The sequence below is a fragment of the Myodes glareolus genome, chromosome 12 (assembly GCF_982192425.1).
Source record: "Myodes glareolus chromosome 12, mMyoGla1.1, whole genome shotgun sequence".
Taxonomy (NCBI): Eukaryota; Metazoa; Chordata; class Mammalia; order Rodentia; family Cricetidae; genus Myodes; species Myodes glareolus.
Genome location: NC_142037.1, coordinates 12,603,871 through 12,623,723, shown reverse-complemented (window position 1 = coordinate 12,623,723; position 19,853 = coordinate 12,603,871). Strand labels below are relative to the sequence as shown.

Sequence of the window (19,853 nt, the reverse complement as noted above, 5' to 3'; positions counted from 1 at the left end):
GTGCTATTCCCTGACCCCTGACTGCCAGACTACTCTTCCACGAAGCTGTAACACTCAGTATTTCCTGACCCCCTGACTGCCAGGATCTCTTTCCCTCTGAGCCGCAAAGCTTACACCTTGGCTCCAACCCACCAAGGTCGCCTACTGTAGCTAAATTATTACAGCAAGGAAGAGCCGCTGTTCTGGAAAGCTAGAACTAGCCCAAGATAAATAATTAGCATCTGGCAACATTCCAGTCTTTCCACGCCACTGAAATTCCAATTAGCCACTTAGTCTCTGCGGCCATAGGTTGCATTCAAAAGCTTTCATTCACACCACCTTTGGAACGTTTTCCCCCTTCCCTTATCTTTTTACCCTCAATTTTGGCTGGACTATGACTGCCAGTTTGGAGTCTGGCTGCAAAAATCGCTGAGCATAGGGAGTCCAAAAGCTGTTTCTAGTCACTGTTTTGCTTTGAGCATCATCAGCGGGCCAACAGGTTTTTTTAACTCTGGAAAACAACCCAAGCTCCTGGAGCCACGCGGGCCCGCTTGCAATCTCGTGGACTGCCGGCTGGGGGCGCCGGGCGGCTGGGCGGGGCAGGCGGAAATAAAGGGGAGCCTGGCGGGCCTCCGCACTTCCCTTTCCGGTTCCAGAAGAGCCGCGTCGGTGCCGCCTTGGTCCGTCAGGCCTCTGCTCATCTCTCTTGATTCAGCACCGCTGCTGTGCCGCGCCTAGGGCTCGGATCCCGTCGGGTGAGTCTGCTACGGCGCCCACGGGAGATGGGGCTGGCGGGAGACGGCGCCAAGACGCGGGGTCCCGGGGATCTGGCGGCTCTCGAACCTTCGGCGGCCGAACGCTTCGGAGAATCCTCCGGGGACCAGGCGACCGAGGGATCTAATGGAGCGCCGGTCGGGGGACCGCCCACGTCATGCCGGACTTGGGGAGTAGGGCTGGAACGGGCGACCCTCCCCCACGCTCCCGCCGGCGCGACCCGCTGGGGGCTGCTTCGCTCCGGTAGATCCCGGATTCCCTTTGTTCGCTTAGCCCTAAGGGGCATCTTGTCTGGCACCCCTCGCCCCACCACCGGATCCCAGCCACTCCTTTCTAGTCCAAACGCAATGGAGGAGACCCGAATTTGCCTTTACAGGAAGGAAGGTCTGGCGCCTGAAAATTCTGTGTGACAAGGTTCTTGCAGTTCGTAATTACCCATTCGTTAAATGACTGCCCGGGACAGAATGTGCCAAGGGCTGAGTAACGTTCTCCCTTTGTAAGATTTAAGCGCTGATAGAACGCTTCTCTCTGCCTTGAAAACCGAAAGTAATGTTTTCACTAATCCTAATGTTGCCTCAAAGCAGATCCCATCGTGGATGTTACAGCCTACTACAGGAATACACACGTGTGCTCCCGCTGTGGTAAAGGCCTGTTTTGAAGCCAAACCCTCATTACCGGGGTCGCCATCGAAAGTCTTTGTGTAGTGGCGTTTCCTAAGTGGGAAGAGTAGTTTTCTTAGTCATGATGTGTAGGAGCCACTAGATCAAACTGATTTGCTTCATGAACTTTCACGCAGTTACAGAAGTTGAAATGTTCCTTTTGATTACAGAAGGAATTACGACGTCCGTCTTCATTCTCTTACTGAGGTTGAGTCTTGCTTAGGAATTCACAATCTTCAGATTCTGTAATTTGTAGATTATTTCAGAGGAGAGGTGACGCCCCAAGACTCGGGGGATTAATATTTTTACACCCTGTACAGTATTAATATTTGTACAGGCTGGGCCTGTAGTTCAGCAATTGAGCGCGGCCCTGGCCTGCTGTGCGACCCTAAATTCAATCCTCAAAGCTTGAGGGAAGGGAAAAACGGGTATTCAGGCCATAGCTGGGGGTGAATGGGAAATGAAGTGGATAGTATTGGGTCAGCTTTTGTCACCCAGTGAGTTTTGTGCCATACTTAGGAGATTGCATCTTCCAAGCTTTCTAGTTTGGAAATAGACAAAGGTGTGTGGTCATGTTGTAGCGGTTGTAAAAGCTAATGTTTATTCCTTTTTTTGCCCTATGCCAGGCAGTGATTATTTACAGATTTATTTAATTAAGCCTCAGCAAATCTCTGGAAAATACCCACTTACCCTCGTGTATGAGACTCAACTAACTGGATTTGACCAGAGGCCCTGCAGGCCTCTACTACGCTACCTTTGTACCATGTGTCTGTATGTGAAAGAGAAGAGGGCGTGGAGAGTTAGAACAAGTTAAAAGCATGCACTGTTTTGGAGAAGTCTTCGGTTCCTAGCGTTCACATGAGGCAGCTCCCAACTGCCTGCAGCTCTGGGAAATTCCCAGTAGCCTCCTTGGGAACCTGCATTAGTGAACAAACCCATAATTTTTTTTTTTATTTAAAAATATCAAGAAGGAGCATTGGGTTGTTGCTTGTCTGCTGTTTCCCAAGCATTGCTTTAGTTGCTTGGCCAGATGGAGTCCTGTTTAGTTTCCATATAGCATTATTGGCTCATTCTAAATACATGAAGACATTGAAGTTGACTCAAATCAGCAGTAAAATGTTTGGATCCTTGTCTGGACGCCTCTTCTAAAATCTGTTGTTGCTTTCTTTCAGTGTTCTGACCAGTCTGAACTGCTTCTGCCTTCCCACAGACTGTCCATTCTCCCTCCCAGATTTACACAGACTGTTCTCACCCTGGAGCCTGTCTTTAACCTAATACTCCCTTCCTTTTGTTCCAGACTACAGACACAGCACAACTCAAGAATGTCTGTGTGATTAATTACCCTAAAGTCCAGCAGTGAGCCACACTTGGGTTCCAATAAATATGAATAAATTGTAAAAGAAACTACTAGGAATTTTTAAATGCTCAAGAACATTCCCTGCTTTTTTAGTTACTCACTTGTAAACTGAATATAATCTGATAAATTAGCCAGTACTAAAAGCTAACATAGATTCTAGTTCAGAATCTGCATTAAATATAGTATATACTATTGTGTTGAGGGGGTCACACGAGCATGGTTATGGGTGGCACTGTTTTTAATTTTGATTTTTGCCTGAATGGGAAAATTCTGCTTTTTTGCCCCTTTTATCAATTTTAAGATTTAATCACCCGGCTTATCTTCATTCAAGGAATTGCCCATCTCTTCCTCACGATTAATACTCTCCTTATCTTCCTTAAGTATCTTGATAGCATCTGAATTAGTGCCCCAGGTGACCCAGACTTGGACAGGGATTTCCCCTTGTTTGTGTACCTTACTCATTATTCCTGGGCCTCTGGTCAGTACTCCTTCCCCTAAAGCTCCCTCTGGAGACCAGGGACTCCTGCCAGCAACCTAATAGCTAGAGTTCTCATCCTGTGCCCCTCCTTTCTTTAAGTGATGAGCAAGCTCCACATCAGGCAGAGCCTGCCCTGGCTTCTGTCCTGTTATCTCACCTCCTGTGAGCATCCTCACTCTAATCCTGTAGCGACTTCAGGCCCCTGTTTTGGGAGGCGCTTGTCACTGCTCTGGAGGCGGTGGAACCTGGGAGGATGGAGCCCATAGCTGAGGTGAACTGCAGCCAAACGTTAGGTAGAGCTGGGTAATCCCGCAGAGAGGGGGAGGAAGGATTGTAGGAACCTGAGGGGTCAGGGGCACCACAAGAACACGGCCCACAGAATAAACTAACCAGGGCTCATAGGGGCTCACAGAGACTGAAGTGACAATCAGGAGCCTGTATGGGTCTGACCGAGGCGTTCTGCATATGTGTTTGGTTGTGTAGGAGCAGGGGGCTGTCTATAAGTATTGCCTGCTTTGGGAACCCTTTATGCTCCTACTGGGTTGCTTGTCCAGCCTTGATATGAGGGTGCCTCGTCTTATTGTGACTCTTGTGCCATATTTGGTTGATATCCCTGTGAGGCCTGCTCTTTTCTGAAGGGAAACAGAGAAGTGGATCTTGGGAGAACTGGGGAGGAGAAGGAAGGGAAACTGGTCGAGATGTAATGTATGAGAAAAGAATAAATGTATACTTGAGGTGCACTAAAGTCTCAGTGCAATAGCTCACATTTTTTTCAGGGTCTCAGACATTTTATACTCTGAGAATTAAGAGGATTCATGTGAGTAAAGTGTCCAATCACAGGGACAAGCTGCATGTGACTTCTTGCTTGGATCACCTGTCAATTCAGTATAAACAAAAACTTCCTTAGTATGTTTTTGTTGTTAGTAGTGCTGATAGGTTTTTGTTTTGTGTGTTTTTTGCTCCCAAATCTCAAACTAAAAACAATAATCATACTTAAACATCAGAAGCATTTTCAGGAGCATTAAAAACAAGACTCATGTACGCCGTCACTATTTAACCTTCTATCATTTGAATCCTAGTTGACGCAAAAGAGAAAGGAGCCGTTAGTATTGGGAAATGCAATAAAATTGTTGCCTGGAAATTATGGATTCTCCTGGAAGACTAATAAAGTAATCACTAATGTCATAGCTTGCAAAAGTAGTACTCTGCTCAGATATGGGTAACCAGTCAGAGAATATGGTTCAAGGAGACTATTTATATCTCCAGGAAAAGGAGCTAGAAACCTCTAAAAGAAAGGTCCCCCACGATGGGTGTGGCGGCACATGCAGGTCCTGGCTGCTCAGAGTGCTTGAGCAGGCACCAATTCAGTTCCCACCTAGAAACAATGCCACCCTGTCTAAAAAGGAAAGTAAATACCAGCATATGCCTATACCTTGCTCTTGGGTGAGATCTAATGTTTTAAACACATCAGCTATCTCCCAATTCATCGATAGACATTAAGGCATTTCTCACCAGAATACTGGGTGTTGTGTTCTTATTTACCAGTCCCCCCAAAAAAAATTTCCTGAAAAAATTACCCATGAAATTCAGGAACATCTGAAGAAACTACAATGGAGCTAGCACAAGTGTCTGCTTGGAATGTAGGGGTGCCCCGTGAGGTGTGAGAGCTGCTTGGAATGTAGAGGTGCCCCATGAGGTGTGAGGGCGGCTTGGAATGTAGAGGTGCCCCGTGGGGTGTGAGGGCGGCTTGCGCATCAGAACTGCCCTGCACCTGTGAGCAGATCGCATCTAGTGCCTCGTCAGCTGGAGCCAGGCTACACACACACGTGTGTTTGAACCTCTCTGCTTAAACAAGCTGAGCTGTAAGCTGGGGTGATAATAAATAACATCTGCACTGCAGAGAGCATCCCTGTTCGCAGTGAGCCTTCAGTAAGCGCTAGTGTCAGTGACAGCCCAGTGTTCTTAAAGGGAACTTGCCCTGTTGAAGACTAGGTTAGTTATCAACCCCTACTTAAAAGAATTGAGAAATGGTAAACTTGTTAAACCAGAGACATACTCAAAGTGGTTGTCTTGTTGGTCATAAAATTGAGATATCACAAGTAGAGATGGCTCTCCGGGTTTGGGCCTAGTTTTGGTGACATGGCTAAACACACCGAGGTCAGGAAAGATGGGACCCCCTGTGCCGCCTCCTTAAAAATGGTGAAGAGAACTGAAATAGCCAGCGCACAAAGTACTCTTGCTCCTTCTGGGGAAGACCAAGATAAAAACAGTGGCCGGCAGGGCCTGGACCACTTCTAAGGCCACAGTGAAGTAAGTCTGCCATCAGAAGGCTGAAGGAACAGAAGACCAGGAAGCATTGCTGCCGTTTGAGACTTGCATAGCCTGCTACAGACAGATTGATTTACATGACAGAAGACCATTAATAAATACCATTTAAGAGAGTTAAAGAGACCTTCCCAGAAAGTTTTTGTCTCCTATAACAGCTAGTGTGCTTGTCATCTAACAAAATGGTGTAGGTGATTATTACTAGGTATTAAATAAGGAGGAAAAGAACACCTGTTGTCATCTAGTCACACAGGGTCAGTGACCAGCAGGTCAAAAAGTGACAGCAGGGATCAGGTGACCAGAAAGGAATGGAAGTGTGTCTTGTTTGTAGTGGCCAAAGATTAAGGCGAGCACACTACCTTTGCACTTTATCCACTGTTGATCATACTTCAACGTGCAAATTGCTAAGGGGTGGGGGCACCACATAAACCAGACGTGTCGTGGCAGGAGGATCAGAAGTTCAAGGCCAGCCTGATACACACAAAATCCTGTTTCAAGGAAAAATAAAAAATAACAAAGGGTTGGTTGGGGCACTTTCCCCTGGATTCGGTGTCTAACCCTGTGGCTGACCAGTAGAGTAGGTGGCCCGCCCAGTGCTGGCAGGTCATTCGCAGGAGGTGGACAGCACTGGACCTGGAGTTTATAAAGCTGGTTATTCTATCATGGTTTAAAGTATGTTTGACTCTATTCCACTTCTGATGGTTTTTCTTGATTATACACAGACTTGAAGAAAGATGAGTATATGTTTATAGTGCCAGTGCTTAAAAGAACCTATGCTGCCACAAAAGCCAGCATTATACAGACTGAGCAGGTTATAGTTAGGAATATATATGTATGTAAAATAGATATACACAGCAATAATTGACTTTAAAAAGAGACCATGAAAAGAGCAAGAAAGTGTTTAAGAGAGGCTTTGGAGGAAAGAAGGGAAAGGGGGAATTGATCTAATTATAGTCTCAAATAAAGAAAAACCTTAAAAAGCTGAGCAAGCCAATAAACATTTGTCCGTGACCTCTGCTTCAGTTCATAACCCTTGGTTCCTGCCTGATTTCCCTCAGTGATGGATTGTGACCTGGAGTTGTAAAATAAGGTACACCCCACCCTGCTGCCCCCCAAGTCAGAATGTAAAGTAAGTAAAGCTGAGCTGGAAAGAATACACTTGCCCATGTGTGAGGTTGAAGGAGTTTCTACCAGGGATCTCTTGGCCATGAAGGATCACTTGAACCCAGAAGTTTGAGAACTCACTGGTAATATGCAGTCCTAACAAGAAGGAAGTTGATATGGTTATCTCGGCTTTACTAGAAAATTTTTCCTATGTAAAAGAACATAAATAAGAAAGGTTCCATGTAAGTAAAATATATGTATACACAAATTCCTTTTAAAATGTATAAAAATAACTGGGCAGTGATGGCACACGTCTTTAATCCCAGCACTTAAGAGTCAGAGGCAGATGGATCTTTGTGAGTTTGAGGCCAGCCTGGTCTACAAGAGCTAGTTCCAGGACAGCCAGGGCTGTTACACAGAGAAATCCTGTCTTTAAAAACTTTAAGTAAGTGTGTGTGTGTGTGTGTGTGTGTGTGTGTGTGTGTGTATGTATAAAAATACTAATTTTGACATTTTCTTTTTTTAGGAAAAATGTCAGATGAATTTTCGGTAAGTTGAACCTTGCTAACTTTTATTTTATTTTATTGTTTTTTGTTTTAAGGAAAGCCCTTCCAGAGAGAGTGGTGCATACTTGTAATCTCAGCCCTAGAGAGGTTGAGGCAGGAAGCTTCTGAGTTCCAAGCAAGCCTGAGCTATACAGTTGAGACCCTATCTCCTTATAAATAGTGAAAAAGTTAAAAAATAAATTAAACCTACAGGGTCCTAACTAAGACATCTGAGTCTTTTTAACTTAAAAAGATACATGCTGAACTTCTTAGGCATATATTTTGTTTCGGTTTTTATGTTTTCACATTTACTTTTATTTATGTTTATGTATAAGTGCATGTCATGGGAACTCCAGTTCTAGGGTCCAACACCCTTTGGCCCCTGCCAGCCCCAGGCATGCACGTTATGTGTATAAACTCATGAAGGCAAATTTACTCTGATAATGCTGTGATAAGAGCATGACCAAAAGCATCTTGCCTGGAGAAGCCTGTTCTCATCTGACTGCTTATAGTGCATTGTGAAGGAACTCAAGGGCAGGAACTCAAGGCAGGAACTGGAACGTGAGCCACGGAGGAACACTGGCTTGCCCTTTTGAGTCACATTCAACTTCCTTTGTTATGTTTCCCAGGGATGGTACCTCCCGTGGTGGGCATTAATCAAGAAGATGCCTCATAGGTTTGCCTACAGGCCCATCTGATAGGAGCAATTCCTCAGCTGACTCCAGCTGTGCCGAGTTGAGAACCCACGCAGCATGCACACACACACATACATAAAATTCAGTTGTTAAGTTCCAGGTCCGCCCGGGCTACATGAAACCTTGTCTCAAAAATAATGTATTTTATTTTGACTGTATTTACAGCATTATGTAAATTGCCTCATTTAATACTGAACTTAACACTAAAACTCTTTTTGAAACTAAGAAAGTAAAGGTCAAGAGTTGAGTGTAGGGATCCGATCCTGTCCTATTCCCACTGCTCAGAAGTAAAACACAGCTGCTGCATTTAGAAAAGTTGTTCTTTGGAGAATTTGCGCTGTGAAGTTAAATGTTCAAGATTCCTCAAATGCTTTTTTAAGAAAAGCCTCTCTGGTGAGTAGTTTAGTCTTTGAAGGTGCTACTGTGTACAGTTTGCGTGGGGTTTTCATTGTGTTTGTTTTGACTTGCCCCTGGATAGGACAGATATGACATACCTGTTTTGTATTGCAGTTGGCAGATGCGCTGCCTGAACCATCCTCTGCCAAAACGTCTGCTGTGAGCAATGCAAAAGCCAGCCAATCTCAAGTCTGGCCAGGCTCCAACCCTTGGAGTAACCCAAGTGCTCCACCTGCTGTGCCGTCTGGACTCCCGCCAGGTGGTGCAGCGCCCTCTCCTGTGCCTTTCGGACCAGCACCAACAGGAATGTATCCATCTATGCCTCCAACTGGACCACCTGCCGGACCCCCAGCACCCTTTCCTCCTTCTGGACCATCATGCCCCCCACCTAGTGGTCCTTATCCAGCCCCTGCTGTGCCAGGCCCTGGCCCAACAGGGCCATATGCTACGCCAAATATGCCCCTTCCAGAGCTACCTAGGCCATATGGTGCCCCCACAGATCCAGCTGGTACTTTAGGTCCATGGGGATCTATGTCTTCTGGACCTTGGGCACCAGGAATTGGGGGGCAGCACCCTAATATGCCGTATCGACCTCCAGGGCCATACCCCACTGCTCCACCTCCAATGTCAGGAGCACCGCCTGTTCCATGGGGCACTGTGCCACCAGGAGCCTGGGGACCACCAGCACCATATCCTGGCCCTGCAGGATCATATGCCACACCAGGACCCCATCCTACTCCAAATAATCCTTACCAAGTGCCTTCTGGACCCGCTGGTGCTCCACCAATGCCTGGTGGCCCCCACGTAAGTGTTCAGCTTGTTATTGACAATAGTCAGAGTCACATTGATACACTGGAGAATTGGAGAACTTCTAAACTTAAATAGTCATGAATCTATAAGTTGAGTGAACTTGAGGTTCAGGTGCAGCATTTTAAAGAACAGTAGTATTCCTGCCATTAAAAATAGAAAGGGAAGGTCTCAAAGATCCCTAAAGACTGTTAGGGTGAGTAGAGTGCACTCGGCACCCTCAGATGACTAAGATGTAGATCCTGGGCTGTGTCTGGGGAGTGGGGGCTGATTTATAATTCTTGGAGTCCTTCTGCGTCCACTGAACTGCAGCGTGAGGAGAGGCTTGTGTAGGTTGGTGCAGGGAACGTGGGCAATGAGCATAGACATTGCCCGTCTCACATGGTTCTCCCTGGGTTTTTGTTGGTTTTGGCCTTTTTGGTGTGTGTGTGTGTGTGTGTGTGTGTGTGTGTGTGTGTGTGTGTGTGTTATGAGGCAGGGTCTGTGTAGCCCTGGCCATCCTGGAATTCACTCTGTAGACCAGGCAGGCCTTAGAGTCACAGCTCCTCCTGCCTCTGCCTCCTGAGGGCTGGGATTAAAGGAGTGCACAACCTCTGCCCACCCCCCCCCACCCCCCAGTAATGTTGAGCCTGGCACTATGCCGCTATTCTTGCAAAGCCACCTGTTAACTCTAGATAACTAAACTAAGCACATCTCTCTGTAGAGTAGTTAAATCGCTGTCTTAACTGTGACGAGAAACATTCTTATTCAGATGTCCTCCCAAATCTCATTAGTGTAATTTCTTGCTATATACGCCTGCAACTTTTTTTTTCTTGCAAAGTATGGCACAACAAATAACATGACTTGGTATTTGGATTTATTACACAGTAAGTTTATTTTAAGCCACCACAAAGAGTTAATAACTATATATATTAATTATCTGTGTCGGGCACAGAGGTCCTTGTGCTCTTAGATAAACACCAGGGGAACCAGGAATGTTCAGTGCACAGGGCTGTCTCTTCTGAGGAGGAGATGTAGAACCTGTTTCCTGCCCAGAAGACTGGGAACAGATGTGGTTAATAGCCTGGTGACCTTTGCACTGTGTGGCCAAGACCACACTGGACCCTCCCCCAGACCCTTACCGTGAACTTGTCAATCTATAGGATCCGTCTTTATGTAAGATGTCATAAGTACTTTCCAGAGTGTTTCTCTGTGCCTTAAGTCTCATTTTGCACATGGGATTGAGTTATTTTTTTTACCAGGAAAGTTTTCACCAAATTATGCTATACTTAAATATGCCTAAAATAAACTACTGAGGGCTGGCTTCCTCAGTGTGAACTAGCTTCTGAGTCCTGCTGGGTTGAGCTGCTCACCTCCTTCAGATTGTCACTTGTTGCCACTGCATGCAGACAGACCTCATGTAGGGGACAAGTCACACATGCAGGCAAGGCACATGTGGTGGGCACATCTGCTCGTGGTGGGCAGCCAGCCACATGTGGTAAGTGAGCTGTGCACGGCAAAAGCATGTTTTTCCATAGAGGCATATCCAGAGTGCTTTTGTTTTGAGATGTCATAGATAAATCTAATTGTCATTTGATGCATGAGTATTCTATAAACAAACAAACTGCAAATATAATCATATTCAGCAGTGAAAAAACATTGCCTGTAATACTCTACCACCAAGAACAGGCATCCAAACCATGGCCAGTACTATTGGTTATGTTGTGTTGATCAGAAAAATCTAGAAAATAGCTTGAAAAGAGACTCATATAATTAGTAGTTCTGTTATTTTGTAGAACTTCAATGGGAACACAAATGTTACAATGTCCTATGCAAATAGAAAGTAATTTAAATCCCTAGGGAAAATTAAATGCAGTTCTTCTTCAGATGAATGAATGAGTCTGTTTCTGTCCTATGGACCAGGCGCAAATTCAGAGTCATTAACAAAGATAACAGTAGCTGGATCTGTCCAGTCTACAAGTTGGGGGAAAGGAGAATGAGAAACATAACCAATACACAGAGGCTCTCATCATAGATGATGCCCAGGTCAAAGCAGCTAGCATCACCAGGAAGGAATTCCAGGAAGGAATTCCCAGGCAACATGGAGCTCTGTGTGTTTTGTAGAATAACCTCTCCCATGGCCCAGGTGGGCACACTTGACTTCTGATGTATTGGTGTTTAGCTGGAGGACCTCTGCCCTCATCTTTGATGCCCCAAGGCTGGATTCATAAGATTTCATTTGGGTCCATCTGCAATGACAGACACCCATTCCTGATGGTTTTCAGCCAGCCAGGCTTCCAAGTCTCAAATTGTTTAAGCCATACAGGCCCATCTAAAGGCAGTTTAGAGTGTTCTGTAGAGAAGTGTTTTGAGCTCTTCTAAACATACCACCTGGGGTAAAATTTTTAAAATTGGACGTAAATAAGCCGAGCTGTGGTGGCGCACGCCTTTAATCCCAGCACTTGGAAGGCAGAGGCAGGCAGATCTCTGTGAGTTTGAGGCCAGCCTGGTCTACAGAGCGAGTTCCAGTACAGGCTCCAAAGCTACAGAGAAACCCTGTTTTGAAAAACAAACAAACAAACAATTAGAAGTAAATAAGGAAAGCACAAGAATATGGTGCTCCTCTTGTCTTCTTTTTTAATAATTGTTTTAATGTTCTATGTTTTTCATTTATGCCTTGACCTTGAGATTTAAAAAAAATGCCTATAATATGATTAATATTCATTCTTTATGGTTAATTTGGTTTACTACTGTAGACTGATTCATTGTCAATTTCGTGAGCACTGCTGTAACAGCAAAATTTGTATCAGAGAAGAGCATCCTGCAGTAGTAGCTTCTCTGAAGCTTAGGTACAGCCAGAGAAATGTAGAATGTCTGTCAATGCAAGTGTGCAGATGCCACATTGGAGGCACAAGAGCAAAGTGAGGGACATCCATTGCCATAATTCACTTTTCACCTCTGGGATTCACTCCAAGTGTATGACCATGGCAGTGTACGGGGGCACACATCTGTCACACGGGCCTGCATGGGCCGTACCACTGCACATGAAGTCTGCTAGCATTAGTGAGTGCATAGTAAGTGCTGATGGACCTGTTCTGGAGAGGCAGTGCAGACTGCCCTTACAACAAAGCAGTACTCAGAATCAAGGTGCTCCTGGCTTATGCCCTAAACACAATAAAGGAAAACATTGGGCTAAGGAATGCTGACCTAAATTTGATAAGGACAGAAATACACTGTCTAGTCAATGACAATACCAGTCAACAACAGGGAAACAGATTAAGGGCACCCTTCAGGCAAAATTAGAGGATTAAAATTGCAAGCCAATAACACTTGTGCCAGCTTCACATGGTAATCAGTCTGTCCTTTCAGTACAAGCTGCTACTTATAAAAGCTGCTATGATTTTCTTTGCCCTAAAGAGTTTGCCATTTTTCTTCTTCCGTGTCCCTTATGGGCTATTGGGTACCTGTGTAGCAGTAGTTTCTTCATGAAAGGAATCAGTTCATACAGGAGTCATTGATGAAGACTGGATGAGCAGGGAAATCGCAGCCATGGTCATAGTGCCCAGTGACTGGCAATTTAAAAGCAGAAGAAAATTGCATAATGACTACATCACAGGAAAATGTGCTTTGCAGGGAAGGATCTGGTAGTGCCAGGAAAACTGAAGTTTAAGTGCTTTCTGGCAGAAAAAAGGATTCTGTGCGTCCATTCTCCAAGTATTCTCTGACTGGTGAGGAGTCTGTACTTTTCTTTAGAAAGGCCATTGAGGTGTCCAGGCAAACTCACTGAACTGCCGTGTGTGTTTTCCGTGACCCCTGTGATCCAGTAGGTTCAGGAATCCCTGCCACTCTGCTCGCCTGTTTCCTGCATTAGCCGTTGTACCTGTGAAGAGCCTTAGAGTACGGATCTCATTAGCTTTCACACCGCCCCTTCCCCAGAGAGTAGTGGGAACAGCAGTTATGCCTTCTGTACTTAAACATTTTAATTTTGTGCCACTTTGTTTACTCTTGCTAGAGATCATAGTTTTCAGTCCTATGAGGTTGACTTTACCTCCATAGGCCATTTGGAGGGCCATTTCTCTACGATTATCGTAGAGAGGCCAATCAGCACCAGAATCAGCTGATCCTGTAAAAGTTTTTTCTTTTATTTTAAGTCCAGTACTTGGTTTATCATTGTTTCTTTAAGTAGTCAGGTCAGCTATAGTTGAAACACTTGGCTGAGATCTCTTTGAAGGACATGGGTTTCAAAAACAGCTAATTTGCTTTGTGTGTAAGTCCCCACATTTCTCTGAATCTGAGAAAGTTCATGATATTTCCTATTTCTCTCTGAGGTCTAATTATTCCTTAGTGATCTTCACGGGTATTATCAAAAGCCAGCCATTTAATAATAACTCTTGAACCTGTCTCCCTTTTAATTGTTTCTCAATGGCATCTTTGAGTCTCTATATGAAATCAGCAATAAGGCTCAAGGGATCTTATGTGATTTTATACACACACACACACACACACACACACACACACACGCACAGTCAGATCCCCTCAGTTTTCATCCAAGCAGCCATAGCTTCTTCTCTACTGTGGGAGAGCAGCTGATGATCTGTTGGTCCTCATGCACCAGCCCCTATCAGCATTTCATATGAGATGTTTCCCAGATCGCCCCTCAGTCCTGGTTGCTAAACTTCTTCATGGGCTTCATCTGTAAGCCACGTTTGTCATTGAAGAAATTGGGAAGTTTTAGAAGCATTTTAGCAATTGTGTGAAAATCATACAGCAACCTTGTACATTAATTCTCAAACCAAAAAATTATTCATAGCAATATGGAACAGTGGGTTCTTAGGCAGTCCAAGCCTCTTTAAAATCTTTATATCCATGTTTAATCCCTGATAACCATTTTTTAAAGATTTATTTATTTATTAAGTATACAGTGTTCTGTCTGTATGATTTCTGGCCAGAAGAGGGCACTAAATCTCATTACAGATGGTTGTTAGCCACCATGCCGTTGCTGGGAATTGAACTCAGGGCCTCTGGAAGAGCAGTCAGTGCTCTTAACCTCTGAGCCATCTCTCCAGCCCCACCTGATAACCGTTTTGATTCCTCTGAGACTGCACTGGAAATATCAACTCTCCTCATGAGGCTAGGGAAGAACTGAAAATGAATTGTTTCCCTGCTCTGACCTATCAGGAAATGGATTAAGATTACAGTGATTATCCCATTTCTCACCCTGTGCTTCAGGTAACATATCGAAATGAGGCTCCTATGAGGGGGCTGCGGGGGTCACACCAGCATGGTTATGGGTGGCACTGTTTTTAATTTTGATTTTGCCTGAATGGGGGAAATCTGCTTTATTGCCCCTTTTATTAGTTTTAAGGTTTAATCACTTGGCTTATCTTCATTCAAGGAATTGCCCATCTCTTCCTCACGATTAATACTCTCCTTATCTTCCTTAAGTATCTTGATAGCATCTGAATTAGTGACCCAGGTGACCCAGACTTGGACAGGGATTTCCCCTTGTTTGTGTACCTTACTCATTATTCCTGGGCCTCTGGTCAGTACCCTAAAGCTCCCTCTGGAGACCAGGGACTCCTGCCAGCAACCTAATAGCTAGGGTTCTCATCCTGTGCCCCTCCTTTCTTTAAATGATGCGCAAGCTCCACATCAGGCAGAGCCTGCCCTGGCTTCTGTCCTGTTATCTCACCTCCTGTGAGCATCCTCACTCTAATCCTGTAGCGACTTCAGGCGCCTGTTTTGGGAGGTGCTTGTCACTGCTCTAGAGGCGGTGGGACCTGGGAGGATGGAGCCCATATATGTGTGGACCAAAGTCTCATGCAATAACTACTTTATTTAGAGCCTCACGGACATCTTATACTCTTGTAGGCCAAGAGACTTCACATGAATAAAGTGTCCAGGCACAGGTGCAAACCACGCACGACAGGGCTTGCTGAACACAGCAAAAACATGTTTTTCCTTGGAAGCATATAAACAGCAATAGCCAATTGTGATGAATGATTGGAAGTAAGCTCACTCCTGTCCGATGCCCTTGAGACACAAAGACAATCCAAGAACAAGTCTATGTTATGAAGAAATTGAGATCACAAAACTCTTGTCTTGGTTACTTGGACTGTTCCAGCAGTTTTGTTCAGCTGGTTGTTATTTTCACAGAGACGCGCCCACAATTCTAGAAGTTGATTTTTTTTCCCTTTTCTGTTGCAGTACCATTAAGTTGACAGTGGATGAAGAGATGGCACGTTGCTCTTTGAAGTACATGTACATGCACATGAAGGCGTATTACAAATGGCTGCTTCCCTGTTGGTAAAGGGCGTTCATGAAAGAACTTTTGTACCTCAGAGAGTTCCTGCTTCGTATGTTTGGATATGTAGAACGTTATGTGGGTACAATCAGATAAAAATGTAAAAGCAAATCATTTAAGTGTGGTTAATGTGGTTATGTATATTGAATAACTTTTGATAATGTTTGTGTAAAGTATAACTATACCCTCAGAATTTAAAATGACGTGGATTATTGTTAAAATCTGTAACTTAATTGGCAAAGTAATTCAAGTATTTTTTTATAATCACCCCCACCTCACACCTATATAACTGAAAACAATCGCTTAATTAAAACATGACTCAACATTTTGAGGTCCTCTAGCTACACAAACCAGAGCCTCTTGTTAATATTTTAGCTACATAAATGTATTGTGTATGTGTTTACTGAGTTTAAGCCAACATTATACTCAGCTCTGCCAAAATAAGATAATGTTCCTATCACAAAAGCATGATCGAAGGACAGGTTTGCTCTGACAGCTCTAGGAAAATGTTGGCGCCAAATGTACGTAGACAAGTTAGGGCTTACTAGAGAGTCAGACTGCCGTGTTTTGAACCCAGCCTCAGGACGAGACAGCAGGGAGATGAGGCAGGGAGCTGCTGGGCAGTCACTGCAGGGCCTCATAATCCAGCCGCTGTCCAAGCCAGCAGGTGGAGCTGGGAGCTTTCCTCTCACTAGCGAACACCGGGGACGGACACAGAGATGGCAGATTCCTCTTAACACTGTGGAACCCATGAATCCTTTTTCCTTAGGAAGCATTTACAAAAGGTGGTTCATTTCTAATGTGTTATTTCCTTATCAGTTCTGGTTACTGGTGGGACTAAATAAAGATCATTTATGGCTTTTTTTTTTTTTTGGAAAGTGCTCTAAATTTTAAATGACATTCTTGCAGTGACTGAACCACAACTGGTTTGAGTCGCTGCAAAATTCCATGCATGTAATACATGTTTCTTGGCCTCAATATACCAGACAACTGAAGGGGAAAACTCCTGGGTTGACAGAGCCCATGGTCAGACCTCTCAATAGACCAGGTGTAGGAAGCTGAGCTTGGCCGGTGGCTCGGGCAGACATGTAACCATCTAGCTCAGTGTGCATAACTGCACACCTGTTCCTTTCCAAAGGACACATCTCGTACCGGTACATCCTGCGAGTCTGCAAGGCAGTCTGCTCTGCAGCTCTCCCAGTGTGAGCAGTCAGTCCCATGTGTATTACAGACCCTCATCCACCCCAATTTACAGAGTTAACGGAGGTGGTGGAACATTCGGGAGGCAGAGGCAAGTGGATCTCTGTGAGTTCAAAGCCAGCCTGGTCTACAAAGGAAGTTTCGGGACAGCCACAGCTACACAGGGAAATCCTGTCTTGGGGGGAAAGAAGAGAGATGCTGTATTTGCCTCCTGGTTGGTTCAAAACCTTGTAATGGGGAGGTCGCGGCCCCAGCCTGAGCTCCTGATTGGCAGATGTCGTTGCAGGCTTCCGCATCTCAGTGTGGAGCTTCCCTTCTTGTCTGCTCTGCTGCTCCAGGTGTGAAGTTTGTCCACTTTTGGGTCAGATTTTAGAGTCTTTGGCTTCACACAGCAAAGCATGGCATTGAGCTTGTGCTGGGTGTGCCAGGGGTGCCTTGGCAGTGACTGGTGACCTAAAATGTCCCTAGTCTTGCCAGGTGGGTTCAAACATTGATTCACCAAAGATACTTCCTGCATTAAAGCCTTATAACCGTTAAGTGCATTTGGTGCCAACATTTTTCTAGAGTTCTGGCTGAGCAGGAAGCCTGTCCTTGGAATGTAACGCAATTTTGAAAGGAACGTTTTGTTATTTTAGCAAAACTGGGTATAATTGGATTAAGCTTATCCACAAAATGATTGCTGATTCTTCTCCCGGGGGCTTCTTGGGTCTGGAGCCTGCCCTGCCTACCTATGGAATTTTAAGCCAATAATTATCAGCTGCCAAGTTCATCAGCTGGTGTGTTGTTGTGTTGATGATGGTGATGTTTTGGGGAGTGTCGTTAGGAGAATCTAATGGCCCATCCCACATGGTGTGTTTTGGGTGGCACTTCCATTTTAACCGCTGCTTTATGGACTTTCCGACTGATAATGGCGACTTAGTGAATTTATTATTATCTAATTTAAGAGCAGTCTTCAAAGGGATAGCAGAATTTTCTGTTATTTTTATTTTTTTCTGAACATTTCTGCTGTTGCCCTCAGGATAGAGTATTTCTGGGTTCTAGATGGATTCAGGAAAAGCAAATTTAAATAAAAAGCAAAAGGTAGCCAAATGAGGAAAAGAATCTGGAAAAGGTTTTCTATTTTTGTTTTAACCCAAGAAAAGAATAATATTGTTTTCAGGACAGTCCATGCTGGGCCAGGACTGGTCTACTAAAAAGACAGTTTGTCAATAAGTGGTTGGTCCAAATAACAGAATTTGTTCACATGTGTTGACAATGTTTAAATAAATATGGCAAAAACAGCTGAGGTGTGTGCAAGAGTAGTGTTTCTGACGCTGAGGTCTTAGGTGTGCCATGTGCACTTCTTTATCTGTTCATCTTACTCTCAGTAGAGGGTGAGAGGGCAGGCAGCAGAATGTTCTAGAAAGCCTAACTGGAGGAGCTGTGGAGAGCAGCAGGTGCCCTAGGGAAGACAGTCTTAGAGGAGCAAATGTCACCCTTCATCTTCAGAATTCTGCCCTGTCAAACAAGACGGCTAATAGTGACAGGGACTGAGATTGTGTGCGCACCTGTAGCTGCAGAGCTGCCTGAGGACTGAGTCTGTTCCCTGTGCACATCTGGGATGGGCTCTGTGCTGGAGAGTTGGCCACACCCATACCAGGCCCCTGATAAGACGTAATTAAGAGTAGCTGGCAAGATGACAGATTTGGGGCATTGAATTTTTTCTTTTTTCTTTTCTGTTAGGGTCTCACTTTATAACTTTGGCTTGCCTGGAGCTCTTCCCCCACCCCCTCACCCTGCATCCTCTTACCCCCTTTTTCTCCCCCACCCCCAACCCCAAGACAGCATTTCGCTGTTCTGGCACTTGCTCTGTAGACCAGGCTGGCCTCTAACTCCCACAGATCTACCTGCCTCTGCTTCCTAAGTGCTGGGATTAAGGTGTGCGCCACTACCGCCCAGCTTCAGCTTGGAACTCTTTAATGTAAATGAGGAACTCACAAAAGTCTTTCTGTCTCTGCCTACCAAATGCTGAAGTTAATCTGTGTGTGTGTGTGTGTGTGTGTGTGTGTACAGATCTACCTGCCTCTGCTTCCTAAGTGCTGGGATTAAGGTGTGCGCCACTACCGCCCAGCTTCAGCTTGGAACTCTTTAATGTAAATGAGGAACTCACAGAAGTCTTTCTGTCTCTGCCTACCAAATGCTGAAGTTAATCTGTGTGTGTGTGTGTGTGTGTGTGTGTGTGTGTGTGTACATAGATATTCATATTTTCTTTCAGGAGCTGGGTGGTGGTGGTGCATACCTTTAATCCCAGCATTTACAAAGCTGAGGCATTGGAATCTCTGATTTCCAGGACAGCCAGGGTTATACAGGGAAACCCTGTCTCAAAAACAACAATAAAAGCAAAAAATATCTTTCGAGATTGTAGTGCTGATCAGTGCAACTATTCAAGTGTGGAAGTAGCAGGATGTTTTTCCTCTGCTTTTCTGGATAAATGCGCTTACACAGCCTGTCCCTCATTGGCAGACATTGGCTTGCTGCCATTTCGAAAATTTGACTGGTATGTGCTCCATAAAGGTTTTTTTGTGATACTTTTTTTGAGATTGTGATTTTCCATTTACTGAATAATGGTAAATTTGGTGTGTTTTACAGCCTTAGGCATTTAGCTTCAGCTGCCTGTCCTGTGGCTTGAGACATAGACATTTGTACTGTGAGCTTTGTAAGCAGCTGAGGTTTTAACACCTGCTCCTGTATTTGCAAACAAAGACAAATGTTGCTTGAAGTAGTAATTATATTTAGAGGTAGGCTATGGATGTGATACTTGATATTTTTAAGGTAAAGTTGTTTTTGTGTGTAATACCTGAAAGCCTTTTTAAGAAATTTACTTTTGCCGAGCAGTGGTGGTGGCGCACGCCTTTAATCGTAGCACTCTGGAGGCAGAGGCAGGCGGATCTCTGAGTTTGAGGTCAGCCTGGTCTACACAGTGAGTTCTAGGACAGCTGGAGATACACAGAGGAAACTCTTGTCTGAAGGAAGGAAGGAAGGAAGGAAGGAAGGAAGGAAGGAAGGAAGGAAGGAAGGAAGGAAGGAAGGAAGGAAACAGAAACGTATTTTCATGATTTCACGGTTTCTCCGTAAGTTTTTTGCCTGGGGCCCAATTCTAGGCTTCTCCAAAAAGTCCAGACCCGTTGGGTTCCTGTTTGTAGTCCTAAAGAAAACAAGGGACTGCAGTACCAGTTTGCGTGTGACCTGCAGGAGTTCCACCTGATTGCCTA

The 19,853-nt window shown here is 44.8% G+C and overlaps 1 protein-coding gene across 1 annotated transcript; it reads left to right on the top strand.

The window, feature by feature from the left end:
• Positions 1-590: 590 nt before the first annotated feature.
• On the top strand, positions 591-17,882 carry Mapk1ip1l (mitogen-activated protein kinase 1 interacting protein 1 like). The gene is made up of 4 exons (XM_048429973.3): positions 591-734; positions 7,203-7,225; positions 8,427-9,116; positions 15,306-17,882. Exons 2-4 carry the CDS (start codon positions 7,208-7,210, stop codon positions 15,312-15,314), a joined length of 717 nt encoding a protein of 238 aa, XP_048285930.2. The 5' UTR covers positions 591-734; positions 7,203-7,207; the 3' UTR covers positions 15,315-17,882.
• The last annotated feature ends 1,971 nt before the right edge of the window (positions 17,883-19,853 follow it).